Source organism: Dysidea avara, chromosome 1 (genome assembly GCF_963678975.1).
Source record: "Dysidea avara chromosome 1, odDysAvar1.4, whole genome shotgun sequence".
NCBI lineage: Eukaryota > Metazoa > Porifera > Demospongiae > Dictyoceratida > Dysideidae > Dysidea > Dysidea avara.
In genome coordinates this window covers 2,169,605-2,187,389 of record NC_089272.1, presented here as the reverse complement: position 1 = coordinate 2,187,389, position 17,785 = coordinate 2,169,605, and the positions used below count along the sequence as shown (strand labels likewise).

The window sequence follows — 17,785 nt, the reverse complement described above, 5'->3', positions numbered from 1 at the left end:
ATTTTTGTTGTTGAAATATAGACACCAAATCAATTTGATAGAAAATTTTGTGGAAAACAAACGTAACTTGTTGCACGTTGTTAAGAGCGACCACCATTGAGTTATGGACCATTTTATAAAGGTACCGTATATGACCGTATTAAAGCTGGGCTCAAATACACGCAGGGGCTCAAATATACGCCGGGTATAACTAGGGGACTTTCATAATAAACACCAGAGCTCATTTAAATGCCGGGGTGCTAATGACATGCACTGAGATAAATGCCAGTGTTCTAAACTCGTGTCAGCTGCTAACTAGTTTACAGTAATGTCTCATCACCAGTCTTATGATGTCTTGCCTTGTTCAACTGTGCCTTCTCTTCTGGTGATGGCCATAGCGTATTTATCGTGGTCATTGTCATCTTTCTGCCGCCCACCTTCCAATGTTTCACCCAGCAGAGGAGTCCAAATGGTTTTATGTACATGATGGGCTATGGATTCGAATTTCGTAGGTACTTGTAGTCGCACCTGTAATTCTCAACGAGTGGCTAGTAAGAAATAAACGCCCGGGTCCAAATTAATGCCGGTCTCATTTAAACACCGGATCAAAAATGATTTATAGGAAATAAATGCCCGGGCTTCTATAGAGTCATATACGGTATGTAAAGAGTTTGCATGTTTCCTTGTTAAAATGTTATTTACATGGTTAGTTTTGGCCTTACTGTTTAGTGATAGGAAAAACCCTTGGTATTATTTACAGCACAAGTAGAATGACATACAGCTGTAAATTGTGTAGCCATAGGATTAATGCTTTGATTTACAGTGCTTTGTGCAAAACTTGCATATTTGGGGCATATATGGGATTAAGGGTTAATCAGTGTATGCTCTATTAGAGTATTTCACAACAAAGTGACTGTTCTATTAGAGAGTATCAATCTAAATAGTTATTGTATTTATCTGTGTAAAAACTTGGGAATTTATTTCTTAGAGTGCAGGGGAAGGGTGATTGTGAGCAAAGTGATGCTGAAAGTGCTTATATAATCAACTTACAGTTTGGAATCTTCACTTTGCAACCATGAAATACAAGGTGAAGTGTGCTTATCCAATATATAGACTCTTATACGGCACACTACTCCGGCATTTATTAGACTCATAGCCTAGTTTTTGGTACCCCAGCATCTGAAAGGACCCAGACATGTATTCTATGGTTTAGGATAAAGTACCCAATGTTTATTTGAGCCTGGCTGTAATGCAGACAAATATGGTATGCTCTATTGTAGTTTGCAGTAACCGCTGACTGCTCTATTAGGGAGTATTGATCTATTTTCATGGAATTAAGCTCCATAGTTTGAAATATCCACCTAGTATGCTAGTATTATGCTAGGCATAGCAATCCAGCCTATTTTGCTTTTTATTATGCTGGCATATTAGAGGTAGGCCTATTTATTGTTCATATTGTGCTGTTTGGCTAGAGTTGTGTGCAGACTTTTTGAAGCCTGTATCCAGGGGTGTGGCAACAAAATATTAAGTTAAAAGGCTAAGAAGGGTGGTATACAATAATTCATTTTAATATAATTTGCTCAGCATGTGAAACATGTTGTATCTAGTGGGGTCTGGGGGGCATGTTCCCACAGGAAATTGTTGAAAAATCAGCCTTCTGAGATTGAATATAATGATGACTTGGACACATTAGTTTGAAAATGTATCTGAATGTTTTATGGTTGGTAAATCAATCTTGACAAGTTGACGTTGAGCTACTACTTCTATAAGCCAGACACATTTTGTTAATCACTCCTGGTACAGTAGCAGTCAAAAAAAAAGTTCCCATTGCATTTGCGTTTCTGTTGGGTTACTCTGCATTTACGTTGTGGTTGTATTGTGTTTGCATTGCATTTGCTAAGCATTGCATTTGCATTCCTCGTTGCCTTCTGTCTGTGTTCTGGTTTTCGTGCATTTTGGCTTACCAGTTTACGGAACGTTGAAGGAAGGCTATGGACGAGACATAGGATTCAGCAACATGATGGTCTATGCACCAGGTTAGCAATCATATAGCTATCTTTCTGTATTTGTACATTTCTATAATTTAGATTCCATCAAGCATGTCAATAAGTCTGGATATATTCTTAATACAAAGTCATTCAAAGACCACGCCCACAAAAAATAAAAAATTTCAGAAATGTATTGCTCCTATTGGGAAGGCCATACGTAAAAATGATTGCATTTTGTTAAAATACATTCCCACCTTAAAGTAAATTGCCTGATATCGCTCAGAAACTAAAGTACACCATATAGCAAACCATTTCATCGACAATGCTGTAGCCTGACTGGCTTTCCAATATCTGCCTTTTGGCAATGAAGTGCGGGTTCCAGCAGAAGCTCTCAATATGCAATGTATTGTGGGATTCACCCGGAGGGGAAACGGTTTGTTTGTAGCACTACTGAGGGACAAATTATATAAATATCGGTCAGTAATACATTCTACAGTAATGTTTCATTGTACTGGCACTATAAACCGGCTGGGAAAAGCGGGCTAATACACTGCCAAAATTGCATTTCAGTACGAGTGCGTAACTAACGGTGATTTATCTTTCTTTACTAATCTCAACAGTTAGTTCAATGGTTACAACAAACACTACAAAATTAATGAAGTTCGTTCACTAGGTAAGTAACCACGCTCAATAAGTTGGAATTCCTACAACTTGATCTTGACTAATTCGTGTACAAACTTGTGGTTTGTGGTATGTGGTATATTCACTAATGACATTACACAGCTGGCATAAAATAGTACAACCAATAAAATAACACACTCAAGATATAAAAATCAGTTACCACACACACATACACACCCACCCAAACACACAGTTGCTCACACTGATATGCAAGATCTTTTACTGGCAACATCACCAACAACCTGTGATGGAAGGGGAACATCACACCAAATTGAAACATAGACGTAAGGCAAAGTGATATTGTTCTTCATGCTAGTATGCAACTAATTTAAAACACTGAAGGAAAAGGAGAACAATCACCAGATACACAACACTTTCAACACAAATAACAAAAATAATAGAAACCAAAACAATACATACACTGTCATACTGCCCAAGACTCTCGAGTGACAGCCAGAAGAGAACACAACACACATCTCTCCAAAGTGCAACGAACAGATTACAACATTACAGAATACATACACATACATTCTGTACATACATTTATTTAATTGATTATTTAATTGATTATTTGCATAGCTGCGACACAAATGCAAGTCATGCACTGTTCCACTGTGACGAAGTGCCATCAGTCTGAATAAACTTAAATACCAGTGGTTGGATGGTACCAACAGTTTACCTTGACCGAGCCTTAGACTGAGAAACTGGTAGTCAGCATTTGGTTTCTTAACAGTGCTTGGTTCAATATGATAAGAGTTTCAAGCCATGTTCAATCCTCTGAAATGCATACCACTGTTCTCCTAACATTGTCAGTGAAGACAAACATTGTCAGTGAGACAAACTATTAACCCGCTGCATTACACTGCCTCTGAACTTCAGGAGTAACAAAATTTTATCAACCTTGGCACTAGTACAGTAATGCTGCCTTGATCCATTGACAACCGATAATTGGCAGCTGGGATATGTCCAAAGATGGCGACCATTCATCACCGTTACTACTAGAAGTATCCTTTATTAATTCTAAAATCTTTCCGTTCCATTCTCACTGTTACCATCACTGAATGTATCAAACTTTAACAGTGTAACTCAGTTTCATCGTCCATTTCCAATATCCTCTAGTGGTATAGTAACAGCCTAGGCGACAGCATTTCTGGCAAAGCAGAAGGATTAGTCCTTTGTTACTACAAGTTCTTTTAACTTCTACATCCACCAACTGCTGATAAATCAATCGGCTACTTGAACACTTCTGTCTTCCTACAAAACCCCCCAGAAAATTGCTGTAATTCTACGTTTAGTATGCAGAAATATTTCATTTTCTTTTCTGAGTCAAATTTTTTGATATGAGTGCTTACGGTGACCAGCCAGGAAAGTCTACTGAGTAGGAACTGGACTGAAAACTACCACAAGCACACACACAAACATTATGAAATAATTTGCATGGCATATTTATTGAAAGTTTAATAAGCGATTCGTTCGCTGACAGGCTGTGACTGGGCTCAAAAAGTCTACAATGTAGCTGAGTTAGTTGTCAATGAGGAGTATATCCATGAAAGGTGCTGTGAATTATATGAAATACAAAAGGATTAAGGTAACCTGTGGCTGTGAGAGCGTAAGTCCGAGCCCAAGCTGCCAAATCACTAAATGGGTGTGACCATGGAGGTTTAAATGGTAAGAATTTTTTTGTTTTGTGAAGTGTCGGTCAGGGCAAAGCTGCTACTTGGCTACGTAAAATGAGCTTCCTCATACTGATGTTAGTATAATACAAAACATTAAATGAATATTTCTAGCTACATAAGAATGAAGAGTTTTGTCTTCAGCTAGTAGGTTAGCCAGATGGGTGTAACTCCTCTTCCCTTTGCTGCTGCTTGCTGCTGCTTGATGCTGCTGCTACTGGCAAAGTAAGTGTTGGATGTCTGGCTGGATAAAAAGAAATAGACACACATGGATAAACTATGGTAGCCATTGGATGGAGTACAAGCTAGGCATAGTTTTTGTTTGTATACTTCATCTGCTTGCCATTAGGCAGATTACAGCTATGTTATAACAATAATTATAATTATCTTTGACTATTAACTAAATTGTATAGACAACGGCTGTTATTATCAATGGCTTAGCCTACATTGTACTGTTGCAGTTTGACGGAGGTTTTTACCACCATATACTCCTTTTTGCTAGTGAAGCATTTGCATTCTGTTTGCATTCTTGGAAGCCTTCTCTAAGCGGAGCAATTGCGTTGTGTTTGCATTTTGTTTTAAAAACACTAGGCAAATGCAACGGGACCTTTAAAATACCACTACTGTATATACCGGATCTGCAAAAACCTGACATAATGGTGCATTTTTCAAATTCTTTATTATTGAATATTTATAATCTACTTAGCTGAGTGCATGCTCTGGCCAAGTTTCAGCCTTGTATGCCAACAACTTTTGGAGTTAAAGCCCTACAAAGTAGCAGCAACAGAAAGATCGATTTGTACAGCAAGTATTGGGAAAATAAATTACAGGTGCTTACAAAAATGACTGTAACTTACAAATGTAATCCAGTACAGAGTTTAAACTTGCACCGTCGTGTCCGCAATCAATAGGGGAGTCCATTTTATGGTGAGTTTTTCTCCTACCACCTTTCTTCACTACATACAGAGACAAAATCAGGGTTCTGTTGAAAATGTCACTAAATAGGGGTGCTTTCCTGCATTAATGTAGGGAGATTTAGTGCCTCAAACACTAATCTCTTCTGCACTACTATAGGGAAGATTTAGTGCCCGGACATTAAATCTTCCCTATAGTAGTGCAGAAGAGATTAGTGTTTGAGGCACTAAATCTTTAGTGCCGGGGCACTAAATCATTCCTACATTAATGTAGGAATGATTTAATGCTGGGGCACTAAATCTTCCCTACATTAATGTAGGAAGATTTAGTGCCTGGCATTAAATCTCTTGGAAAGATTTAGCATCCCTGCATAAATCTGTACCGTAGGAAACTATATCAGTGCACCAAGAATATCACTAATGTAGGCTAGTACCAATGATATGTTATACTGTCTTCAAGCACGAGGATCAACGTAACAAAGTGCACTGCATACAAAATATAGAACTGTTCCTCGTAAGAGGGTATTCCTCCTATTTTTATATACTACCTCAATTTCTCGTCGACACATTCCAGTCATTCCGAGATTTTATTGATAATACTTTCTTTCATGACACTTAAATGTTTTAACCATGCTCCCTTTGTGTGTATTCATCATAGCTTGTTTCAATGGTTCTCTATGTGTCAGCTTACTGAATCGATTGTATGATCGACAGCATTTGTGGAATTTGGAAGCTTCTCAAATTGCATGGAATCCATTTCACTGTGACATTGTGAAAGCACACCTATAAAAGACATTGGACATAAATGAACATAGTGTATAGCTGTAGTAAACAGACCATGCATTGTATACATAAAATCACAATAAACTATAACAGTAAGTATGTAGTCAAAATCAAGTGCAAGAAGGACTTATTATGCATAGATATTGTTAGTATAATATAAGGACACTCAAGCTGGATAAGTTTGAAATGCATATTGCCAATTTAATGACGTATAAAATGACTGTATAATGTTGAATGTAATGGGCAGGCTGGTAGTGGGTAAATTTTCAAAATTTTCTAAAACATAGTTGCACTCTAAAACACAGCCTACTGTTTCTTGTACATGCACTCATGTAGGCAGCATAGCCAGGTTGCTAAAGCATCAGTTCGGTAATCAAAAGGTTCCAGGTTCGATTCCCGTGGTGCTGTTGTTGTTTCCTTGAGCAAGAAACTTTACTCACATTGTTCCAGTCTACCCAGCTGTTTAAATGAGTACACCTAATGACCTGGTATCAACTGGGGAAGCAGCCCACCTAGCAATGGGTACATGGTGTTTACTAGGGAAGCAAATTCCCACCTGTCCTTGTCTCACTTAGCAGTGTTTGAGTTGTGCAATTCAGGTTCCGCAACCTCTCTCCGTGAGACCTGGACAGTCCTTCTAAGGGTTACTAGTCCTGGCCCAGGAGGATTTGCGTGCATGTGCCTGAGTGCACAGGCATGTTTGCCCGGCAATAGCTGTACAATAGCTTTGTTTTGCATGGCGGCCATAGGGTTTGCTTTCCACTTATGCTTTATAGCTTCATAGGATGTGTGATTAAATGATTAAATGGCATCAAAAAACAATTATAAAGTGTCTTTTTAATAACGGGCTTACAGGTGTACAACTGTAGATGTGGGGACATGACTATAATGTAGAACGGACTGGAGAATGGACTCTAATAAGGGCTGGAAGAAATTTGTCTGGTTGTTTTTACAGGGTTAAATAATGCCATATCAACTGTTGGTCACCAAGTAACAGTTGCAAAAGTGTGATTGTTATCGCCAGAAGTTTCCAATTCCATTGGTTAACCTATTGGCATGAATGGGGAGTGATACAAATCCCCAGTTGGTCAAGTTTTTTTCTTTCTTTTTGTAGGGTTTTTTGCATCACTTTTTTGATAGTTTGGTGGTTGGTTTTTTTTATTCAGTGATTTGCTATGACAGAAAAACAAAAGTTTGGTTAATAACCTTTTGTTAACAGTCATTAGTACCAACAAATAAAGATATGAATAGTAGTAATTTAATGCAGCCATAGTGATGATGCTATATACTCAATATGCTGTAATACATATTAGTTCGACTATGAAGTATTGGCTGTGTATATGATGTCGGTTCATAAGAAAACCTGTATTGGAAATTGACAATAAACATCAGATATTGGTATCGAAGTGGTATCAGTATACAGCTCTGATATTAGCAGCTACAACTCTCTGATACATATCAAAACTTGTGTCAAGTTTACCGCAAAAATTAAATTACGCGTATACGAAAATTTGACTCTGAGTTACCAGTAGAATCTCTCTTCCTACTTGATATAAAATACATTACTACAAACCTCAGTCCACTAGAACCCCTGCTGCATCGAGTAGCATCCGAAAAGTAGCTCTCTGGGAAGTAGGTATTTCGTGTGTCCATTCAAATATATGGAGTTTTTGTTACAAACGTTTAACCCACCAGAGCACTGGCAAATACCGTCACAATCCACATAAATTTCACACCAACCTGTTGCTGCTAGACTGCTCTAAATAATGCTACCCGTTTTAATGGGGATTTCCCCATGTGTGACTTAGAATCATCGCGATAAATGAGCCATGCGCATCATTAATACGCAATGTATGGGAGTTATTTGCAATCAACGGACTTCAGCCTGAAAGAGCAGTGACTTCCCGGTTGAATTGTGATAAAATTGTATTGAACAAAAGAAAGCTGAAGGTTAGAATTTGTTAATTCCACCCGTTTTTTTTGGGAAAGTCTAATGTGTAAGGTGTAGCGAACCTTTACACTTTAAAAACATGTGTTTTGCGTACAAAATGTATTGAAAAAGCGAAATACGCATATGGCTTCATTTGACAAAATGTACAGACTAGTTTTGATATGATTTGACTGCCTTGTATGGTATCCAGGACTAACCATAGGAACACCGTAAGGGCAGTGAAACAGGAATTGTGTTAATTTTGAAAAATCCTGTGCTGCATGGACTTCGTACAATGATCCGGCATACTGATATGATTGTCCTAGTGGTTACATAATCTCATATTTTTGCCACAGCTGATACAATATACCAATGTATGCATAGATCATGCTCACAGTATGGTTTGTACATCAAAGAATGTTACATACAGAGGTGGTTGGGCCTCATCCACCAGTTGCACCAGTGTTTGCAGGATTTCCATTTATCATTTCTGTGTTCCGTTCTGTATTCTTCCAACACTGATGCCTTAGGTAAATCTCTATTGCTTATTACAATGGTTTCTCTCCACATAGAACTTGGAAGAGGCTTTCCACATGAGATTGTGTTGTTTCTGTTGGTATTGCATAAGCAATGATGTTAAATGCTTTGTGTGCCAGTGTAGAATAGCCTTTGTTGACTCTTTCACACACTCTCTTAACAGAACGTTGATAGTGCACCTGAGTATGTAGTACACAGATTATTACTTCTATACTTGTACCTGTATACATTTTCTTACCTGACAACCTTTCACTATTTGATTTGCGTTTCCTTCCCCAATTGCAGCTTGAATGCCTTTCAATTGAGTATCAGACCAATCAGTTATGATACCTTTCATAGAATTCCCAATGGCAAACTCGGGATGTGTCTTCTTCACTTGACCAAGAATTGTTTCAAAAGCACTTTGTATGCCATTGCATCTAGTTTGTTCATTCTTACTCTGACTACAACAGCCCCTGCATCATAATATGCATATATGAAACTTTTATTTAGTAAATGTGTGCTTACATTGAAGGAATCATAATCAAAACACACAACGTTAAGCAAGTACTCCAGCTCTATTGATACAGTAAAAGGGCATCTACTTTTACAAATTCAGAAGATTCTGGCCATAATTGGGCTCATGGTGAGGACCCATGTAAATGTTGGCATCAGAGAATAATTGCTAACATAAGGATGACCAAGTTCTGCATACTCTTCCATGTGTCCTACAACACAAATGTATTTGTGAGCTATTGTAAAGTAGCTATTAGTAAGGTTCTTGCTATTAGTTGGCACGCAATTCCTCAGTCATACTTATGAACATACAGTTACGTACCTACAGTACCAAACACGTCTGTACTCTGCTTGTCGTACTCAACTGTCCCATTTTCAAATGAATAGATTATGGCACCAAGGCTTCTTTCTTCTTTTGTCTCCTTTAGGACAGATGCTCGTATGTTCTTAATTTTCCCTTTGTATGCTGCTGCAAGCGATGCTGCTGTTGGCATATATGGCAATCCTTTTCCTATTGGCACAGAGTACAGTGTAAACCTTTTGTAAATTACAATCTTTTCACAGCACTGAAGCAGGAGTACATTGTCAATTATGATTGGAAAAACACTTCTGTGTTGATTTGTTGAGGCAAGCTTGATAGTCGGTCTTCTATGTTATTTAATGGGAAGCATGTCATTTAGCTACTGGTACATGTAATGATATATAAAAGGTGGTAAACTGATACATTGCTGAATTCATAAATTCTGTATAATTACAGTAGAACCTGTTTTAGCCAGTCACCTTTGGGCCAAGATACTTAATAGGCAGGTAACTGCTTTAGACAGTTGGGTAGTAGTATAATTCTCTTGCTTTGGGAATTTATAGTTGGGATTTATAAACATGTGGCTGCTAAGACAGGTTCCACTGTATTGCAGGGTACTTTACCTGTAACAATATCGTGAGTTTTAAGTGACGGGTCTAATTTCACTGCACTCTGAATGTCTTGCACAACTTTAGAGGGCACTTTAGTTGGACCATTGATGAGGTGGTTGTGAAGATTTCTTGATTTCAGATCTCCCACCCTTACAATTCCAGACAACCATCGTCGCTTGTCTTCACTGTTTTCTGGCCAGACATATACAAATTCAACTGGACAGTCTTTGCTCACTACAAGCTCAGCCTCTGTATGTTCTGGACAAGCATGGCCCTGGCTGATAGCAGCAACATATGAACAATCATATATAGAACACTGTTTTATCCCCCCACATGGTGCAATAAGAGAATACAGCTCCTCTTCCAGTAAAATTTACTTTGCGTGGTGCCCTTTAGTTAATTTACCTTTGCTAAGTTGAATGTCATTAAAAAGGAAGTGTTCGTCTTTTGCGACATAGAAAGGCAAAGCAGAAATATATGGCACATAGCCCAATTGCTGGAGATGCTCAACTCCAAACATTCCAGGATATTGGTAGTCCACTGAACTTTCTATATTATACCAGTATCTGCTGCTGGATAGTAGATTTGAAAGCACTGGTTAGGGGAAGATACAGGGGGGTTAAAGGGGGCTCTTGACCCCCCCCCCTCCAAAAATTTTAAGTATACCAAGATCGAGATACTCAGTCACTCTAATAAAGCAGTCACAGTATTAGAGCAGTGTGTAGTGAGCTATTTAAGGATTTTTATGTACTTTATCAGCTATAAATGCGTGGTTGGTGAGGTGGACAACTATTTCCAGCTGGCTGTGACTGTTTTTATTTGGACTCACCTTATCAAACTAGAGACAATGCATTGCCTCAGTTCATTTTTGACCCCCCCCCTTTCCATAAGTCTGGATCCGCCCCTGCTGGTAATAGGTGTTTTCCTTTGCTTTGCCTTGGTTTGTGAGGGGTTCATCGGCATTTGAAATGGTAGACTGGTAGAAGGAATCAATGACTGGAAGCATGAGGGCTTTAAGTGACTGTGAATCCTGTTCACCTGCTTCGGTTACCTCATAGCTGTTGAACACTTCCATTGAAGCCCTTCCTTCACCATGCCCCAATTACTTGTTTCTATCTGCCATGCTTGCTTAATTCTAATTCTCCAGGATGATTCGGTTAATTGTAACGAAGCTCCAATACCAAGGCGTGTAGAGTTACCATCCACATGTGTAGAATTTCTGTTGTATCCACACAACCATTCTGCAATCTGTGAATGGCACTGCAGATAAGAATGCTTCAATTTTTACTATACACTAATCTTTTTTTCACCAACATTAGGAATTTCTTCCACTGTTTGCACAATTGCACTAATTTCCCTCTGACAGTCAACTACCTCTGTATCACTAGTTAGTGAACAAACATCACAGCACTGACTCATCACTTCAGTAACTTCTGAGGAACATGGCTCTTCAAAGTACTCTAGTATTAATTTTCTTCTGCAGTTGACATTTAGATGAGCAAAACAAAACCTGAAAAATAATACAATAAGCTTTCTGTGCAACATTATGTCATGCACATAATAATCCTACAGTATGGTAGCACTGTATAGGAAAAGTTTTCATGGGCTTTCAAACGTATTTCATCAGGTTTTCATGGGAACATTAGTGAGGGATCATATGGGCTTCTAAAATATCACCCAAAAACCAGCCTCACTATGACAGCTTGGTATAGTGTTGGTTTTTTTACTAACATGCAGGTGTTGATTCACGTAACACATGATGACTTCAGTGCCGTGTTCATGGTGAACATGAGGTGCAAGTCTCAACTCCATAATATGTCATTGTGTTCATAAGCTGCAACCATTTTAGTTTATTTATTTATTTCTAAAAAGAAAGCAAAGCTTAAATCTACGATTGCATCAATAAACGTCCAACAAAGTTTTAAAGAATTGGTGTTAGTAGCTATAACGATGGCAGATGGTAATGAATTCCAGTCATTTATCATTCTTGCTGCAAAACTATATTTCTTCACATTTGTTTTGGTATGGGGTTTCTTGTAACTTTAGTCCATTAGATTTTGTACAGGTGCTGTATTGAAAAATTTCTTGTAATTAAGCGTCTGTAATTTATTTTCTCTATACTTGAGATACAGATTGATCTTTCTGTTGTTGCTACTTTAATTTGCAGGGCTGTAACTCCAAAAGTTCTCAGAATACGAGGCTGAAACGTTACCAGAGCATAGCACTTGGCTAAGTAGATTATAATTATTTAATAAAATTGAATTTGAAAAATGTATCAGGTTTCACAGATCTGAATTAAATGTAGCTCATCACCTTGTCAAAACTCTGGTAACTTCACGGTGAACAACACCAGCTGTCATCGCGTGATCACTGCTTTACAGAGTGTGCCCTGGCCAATTACACTGTCTTACAATTCGTAAAATAGTTCCATATTAATTTTATGTACCATAGACCCCTAAAATTTGGCAGAGGCACTGGTGAAGCATTTCTTTACAGGGCTATGGAGCAATTTTTCATGATTCGCTGTTGACGGGCATGATATCACTTGTTGAAAAATGTGGGTTTGTATTATAACCAGTTTCCACATTGTTATCGTTTAAAAGGATTCCATAGAGTTGTTTTACAAGGTGAGAAACCATAAGAGCCAAGGAGGCTTAGCGCTAGGTTGTTTCTGGGATGAATTATTTTTAAAATTGGCTCGTAAGTTCAGAGTTTAATAGCTACAAATTAAAGTGGATGATTTCACGGAACTTGGCATACTAAGCTACAACATTACAGGCTATCATAAGAACCCTTTAAACGTAGACTACATGGTTCACAAGCGGAGTTCTCCACCACCCTGAAATAGCTAATTAAGTGCGTGGGCTAATTTTAATTGTGACAAATGGGCATTGTATGGCTTCACATAATTACTTCAGTGCCACCTTAACCCTTAAACGCGCAAAGGCCATTATAATGGCCCTATTATTTATTACACCGAAAACGCACGAAAGTTTATGCTTACTTTCGCGAAAATAATCGCGCGTCTTTACAAGGCTGTATCTCTGAAAATCCTCGACGTATCAACTTGAAACTTGGTACACAGATGGTGGATACCCTGGGGTTTACCCATCGTGACTATCAATTGTTTATCATTAATGCTTCTCTATTTATCCGAAGTAATATGCGCATAACTTGGAAATAACCATCATGGTAGGTGGCTCCGTTGGCGATTCGCCTCAATACTTGGTGTCGAGAAAGAGTTGTACCCTTGATACAAGGTGGTGAAATTCCATTGACATAGCTGCAACTCTCAGGTATTTATGAATTTTAGAAAAAACTTGTGGTATTCACACAATTGTGCGAAGTAACCGCACGTCTTTACACGACTGTATCTGTGAAAATCCTTGATGTATCAGCTTGTAACTTGGTACACAGACGGTGGATAACCTGGGGTTTATCCAATATTATTATTATGTTTTTATCAATAATACTTCTCCATTTATCCACAGCAATACGCGCATCATTTGGAAATAATCATCATGGTAGGCAGCTCCTCTGTCCATTCGCCTCAACACTTGGTGTTTAGAAAGGGTGGTACCCTTGATACAAGGTAGTGAAATTCCATTGACATAGCTACAACTCTCAGGTAGTTGTGAATTGAAAAAAAATTGTCGTATTCTCATAATTATTTTTACCCTGTAGGCATGTAACAAAGAACTCCAACACAATCACTGTGGCGTTTCAACGTGCTGCCAAGACGTATTCTGGTGACTGGTCAATCAAATACCAACAGCAATCCATTTTATCATGCACTGTTCATCAAACATAAAGTATTATTATTAGCATTAGAATTTGAAAAACTTTTCAAACATAAAATGTACATGAAATATATACACTAAAGAGCTGGGATCTTTACTCAGTAAAGGGTTTGCCTCATTTAGAAACCACCGATCCAAGTGATTTCAGAGAAAAAAACCACAATCGTAGAAAAACCTGAATACAAACAGCTCTGTACATAACTAAACAGATACAGTAATACTGTCAACACATCTAAACTATATACGTACATCGGCTGAACCTGTAAAAAGTCTAAGACACAGTAAATAGCATACACCCCTTATTTATTTATAGTTTTCCTTGTTGTGGTATATCTTAAAACAATTTTCAAAGAACAAATGAACCATTCCACAATTTACGCAGCCATACTTAGTACGTTTTCTATGTGTCTTCCGGTCAGAACACACTGCAGTCACCGTCAGTCCCGAGGTTCTCTATGAAATGGCGTTCCTCAAGCCTCGCAGGCGATTGAGGTGGAAGAGCCTGTGATTGACGTCCTCCATGCTGGCGTGAGCTATGTTGACATAAAAGTTTAGTAGCCAGTTGTTCCCTAAAGCTTTTGATGGTCCTACGATCATTCACAGGTGTGAAACAGCACTCTAGAGTATAAGCATTATCGATAGCCAAATCCCTACCGGTACCTCTGCCCCTACCAGTACCTTTCCTCCTACCTCGACTAGGCACAAGATCCATTGGAGACACGGTTCCCCTACCCCTTCCTCTACCCCTACCCCTCCCTCTACCTCTATTTCTACCAGACAAAGGATCAGATGGAGATGGTGAGTAGTCCCTGCCTCTATCACTAGGTGAAAATGGGGCATGCGGAGAAGAACGAGAACGTAGGGAAGAACTAACAGGAGAGCCATGGTAAGCCACAGGAGAACCACTACAGGGGTATTCAGTTTCCAGGCTACCCATCCCACCATCACTCACTCCACTATGTAGCCCAGATGGTCCAGGATGGCTTGACTCATCATGACCTTCACAATAGCTCACATCAGCTATTAGAAGAAGCAGGACTCAAGTTATAAAACATGTGAAAAGCATTATACCTTCATAATCATCGTTTGTTTTTTCCCAGATGTCTTCTTCGTCGTTGCTGAACTCTTCCTCACGATCATTTTCTTCCACATCGCCATAATCATCTATAATGGCAGGCGAAGTGATAGGACCGATTCATCTGTCCGCCATTTTACCGTCTTGTTCCCTGGTAAGCCTATCAAGGACAAAAGAGTCTTCTCCATGGACAAAAGAGTCCTCTTCGTCCGAGTTGTTCCAGTCATCGTCGGTGTCGTTATAGAAAAGTTGATCAACAACAGTATTTTCATCCATATCTCGCTTATCTTTAATCACAGCACAAAGTTCTTGAGCTCGAATTAAAGCCCAGAAACGTGGCTTTCCGTTGCACTAAACCGTTTCACGATCACGTAATCCTAGCGCGCGCACCTCTGTGCCAAATATGGTGGGCCACTTAAATGGCCCTTGCGATTTCAGTGCAATATTTCGTAAGTTCGCGTGCGCGTTTAAGGGTTAAGCAGCATAATAGACACCACAAGATTATTTAAGGCACTTAATGCCACTGTACAGTACGGAGATACTGGTACTAGATAGCCGCCTGTATCTTCACAATAGATCACAGGATCACGCCCATTCTTTATTCTCTACATTATCGATTGAAACCACGATGACCATACCCCTTTTACGCTAGCTGTATTTATAACGGAATAGCTAGTGACCACACACCTTCAAGTTGGTAGGCTGACTCGGGATGTTTTAATAATCAATCTAAACCATGATGACCACAACCCTTTTCAAGTGCGCATCTTTGCAGACTAGCTGATCGATACTCTAATACAGCAGTCACCATAATAGAACAGTCACATGTTTATAGCCAGCTGTATGCTATTAATAACAAAAACTAAACAACTAGTATATTAAAAATTGTAAATTTAATAATGAAGAAGATATCCAAGCAATAAAATGTAGATGAACAATGGTAGCTATTACAGCATGGCTTGGTGGGAAATCCCTACTTTGGCATTGAACACGAAATAATTGCCAAAGTAGAAATTTCCCACCAAGCCACAGTATGCTGTAATAGCTACCATCGTTTCCTATATTACTGTAGGAAAGATTTAGTGCCTAAGCATTAATCTCTCATACATACATTACTGTAGGGAAGATTTAGTGGCAGTAGCATTAAATGTACTAAAACAACTATGTAGATGTCATTGTCTTTGCAAAAACTCTTTATTGTATTGTACTTGTATTGTTCTTTTTTTTTTTCAACATACATTCATCCAAAATGGCACATGTAGCATTGTTAAAATGCACCTCTCTGTAGAAAATTGTGTTGGTCTACATGAATGCTTTTCACAAGGACCATTGTCTTTATAGAGCTTTGTGTAGGTAAGATCAAAGGAAAGAGTGTACTTTAAATTTCATATAAAGTACGCTTGAGGAAAAGTGTACTTTAAATTTCATGCCCAGAGAGTGCTTTATTGTATGAGTAAAGCACTCTTTGCGGTGCAATAAAGCACTCTTTGTGGGAAATAAAGCACAGTTGCTCACGTTCTCTAGTGCAGGCTAATAGCCCATGGTGCTCACACCAGTACAACTAATCACCCAAGCCAGTGAAGGCTGATAGCCTACACCATGCTGAGTGGTCAATAACCCCCTCCCAATATGGGTGCTACCACTGGATTGCTTTTATAAACACACCTAAATGCTTCGATGATGGGTAGGAGAAGGTACTGTTACTGTTTCATTTGTTGACGTAAACGGACAAGTCCTAGAGATATCACGGAAATACTTCGCCATGTGTCACAATAGAATCGATTGTCGGTTGTGACCAAAACATGCCAAAATACGTGATGAATGTCTACCATGCCAAACTATGCATGAGTTACTTTGTTAAACCAGTTTGTGTGCTTTCAGGCTGCTAATAACTGTTGCAATGTGTGTTGATTACAAGTCCTAGTGTATGGTGAAACTACACGACTAGAAAGTTCCATAAATAATTTAAAGAATTGCCTTGTTTATTCTGAAAAATAAAGCATGAGGTGTGTGGCCAAGATGCCAATAGAGCACAAGGTTTTGCCTCGTACTTTATTAGCATCTTGGCTGCACTCCTTGTGCTTTGTTTTTCATATAGCATGAGCAAGGCAATGCTTTAACATATATGCAAAGTAATGTACTTCAACAACAACACCTCCTAGCTTGCGTAACTGCTAAATTTAATTTACCAGTACTGGTTTTACTGATTCTTCCACTGGTTAGAATTCATTTGTTCAGTCGCTTAGTTTAATTAGCTGGTATGAGTGTTAGACATTCTATGTAGCTAGTAACTTATACCAGTGCTTATGTTAAATATTATATCAACTATCATATGACCTATATCAACTTTGCAGCATAACCTTACATTATTTACAGATCTTACACAAACATAATATAATTAACAATTGTCCTTTAAGTGTCATTAAAGAAAGTGTTATCAACAAAATCTAGGAAATGACTGGAATGTGTTAATGAGAAATTGAGGTAATTTATAAAAATCGCAGGAATACTTTCTTAGGAGAAATCTATATATGTAGAGCTAAAAAAGCCGTCTGTCCACCTGATCATCACGTAACTTACTTACCAAACTTGGCAAGAATCAATACAATCTGTGCCGATAACGAAGCACTCATCATCCGGCTACTCTAAGATTATTATCACGAGTTCACGCATGCTTCTGTTCATTCTCTACAGTGTGTAGAAGGTGAAGGTGTACCTTTGTTAACCACAGCACAAACTGTTCAAGTGGTAGAACACCTTCAAATCCACATAGCAGCTCGTTTTTAACAATACCTTTTGGTGTGCACCTTTTTAAATCTCAACTTTTAGCTCATAGCATCTTGGCATGCAAAGCACGTATTGACATGAAGCTTTAGTGAAATTAAATGCCCATAATCTGGCAACTCGAAGTGTTGTAGCAAATCAATACGTGCTTTTGTTTGTTCTTCATAAGGTAATGAAGGCACTGGTGTAGGGAAGGATCACTAAAAACTTGAGCTACATTCCTGTCAAATCATA

General features: G+C 38.5%; 3 protein-coding genes and 1 long non-coding RNA gene across 6 annotated transcripts in view; 2 read left to right on the top strand and 2 right to left on the bottom strand.

Moving 5' to 3' along the window:
• Positions 1-17,785, top strand: part of LOC136252544 (uncharacterized) — a 72,991-nt gene that overhangs the window by 28,619 nt on the left and 26,587 nt on the right. The window lies entirely within an intron of this gene.
• Positions 8,277-10,442, bottom strand: LOC136252767 (uncharacterized). 2 transcript variants are annotated; one of them, XM_066045336.1, is made up of 5 exons: positions 9,905-10,442; positions 9,303-9,491; positions 8,993-9,192; positions 8,724-8,940; positions 8,277-8,664 (listed from the first exon to the last, which is right to left on the bottom strand). In XM_066045336.1, the coding sequence occupies exons 3-5, from the start codon at positions 9,004-9,006 to the stop codon at positions 8,497-8,499; spliced, it is 399 nt and encodes a 132-aa protein (XP_065901408.1). In that variant the 5' UTR covers positions 9,007-9,192; positions 9,303-9,491; positions 9,905-10,442; the 3' UTR covers positions 8,277-8,496. The 2 variants fall into 2 exon arrangements, 1 of the variants encoding a protein (XP_065901408.1); XR_010699784.1 differs by lacking the exon at positions 8,993-9,192.
• Positions 12,815-13,834, top strand: LOC136252900 (uncharacterized). Its single transcript, XR_010699824.1, has 2 exons — positions 12,815-13,520; positions 13,577-13,834. It is a non-coding gene; the product is annotated as an uncharacterized lncRNA (long non-coding RNA).
• On the bottom strand, positions 13,701-15,131 carry LOC136252753 (uncharacterized). Its single transcript, XM_066045318.1, has 3 exons — positions 14,908-15,131; positions 14,764-14,856; positions 13,701-14,712 (listed from the first exon to the last, which is right to left on the bottom strand). The coding sequence occupies exons 1-3, from the start codon at positions 15,041-15,043 to the stop codon at positions 14,108-14,110; spliced, it is 834 nt and encodes a 277-aa protein (XP_065901390.1). The 5' UTR covers positions 15,044-15,131; the 3' UTR covers positions 13,701-14,107.

Bases quoted from the DNA above. Each gene is read 5' to 3' on its own strand.
- LOC136252767 (XM_066045336.1), bottom strand. The intron at 8,665-8,723 runs GTAAGAAAATGT...CTACATACTCAG, and splicing joins AAATAGTGAAAGGTTGTCAG to GTGCACTATCAACGTTCTGT.
- LOC136252753 (XM_066045318.1), bottom strand. From the start codon at position 15,043: ATGGATGAAAATACTGTTGTTGATCAACTTTTCTATAACGACACCGAC. The intron at 14,857-14,907 runs GTAAAATGGCGG...CTGCCATTATAG, and splicing joins GCTTACCAGGGAACAAGACG to ATGATTATGGCGATGTGGAA. The intron at 14,713-14,763 runs GTATAATGCTTT...TTCTTCTAATAG, and splicing joins AACAAACGATGATTATGAAG to CTGATGTGAGCTATTGTGAA.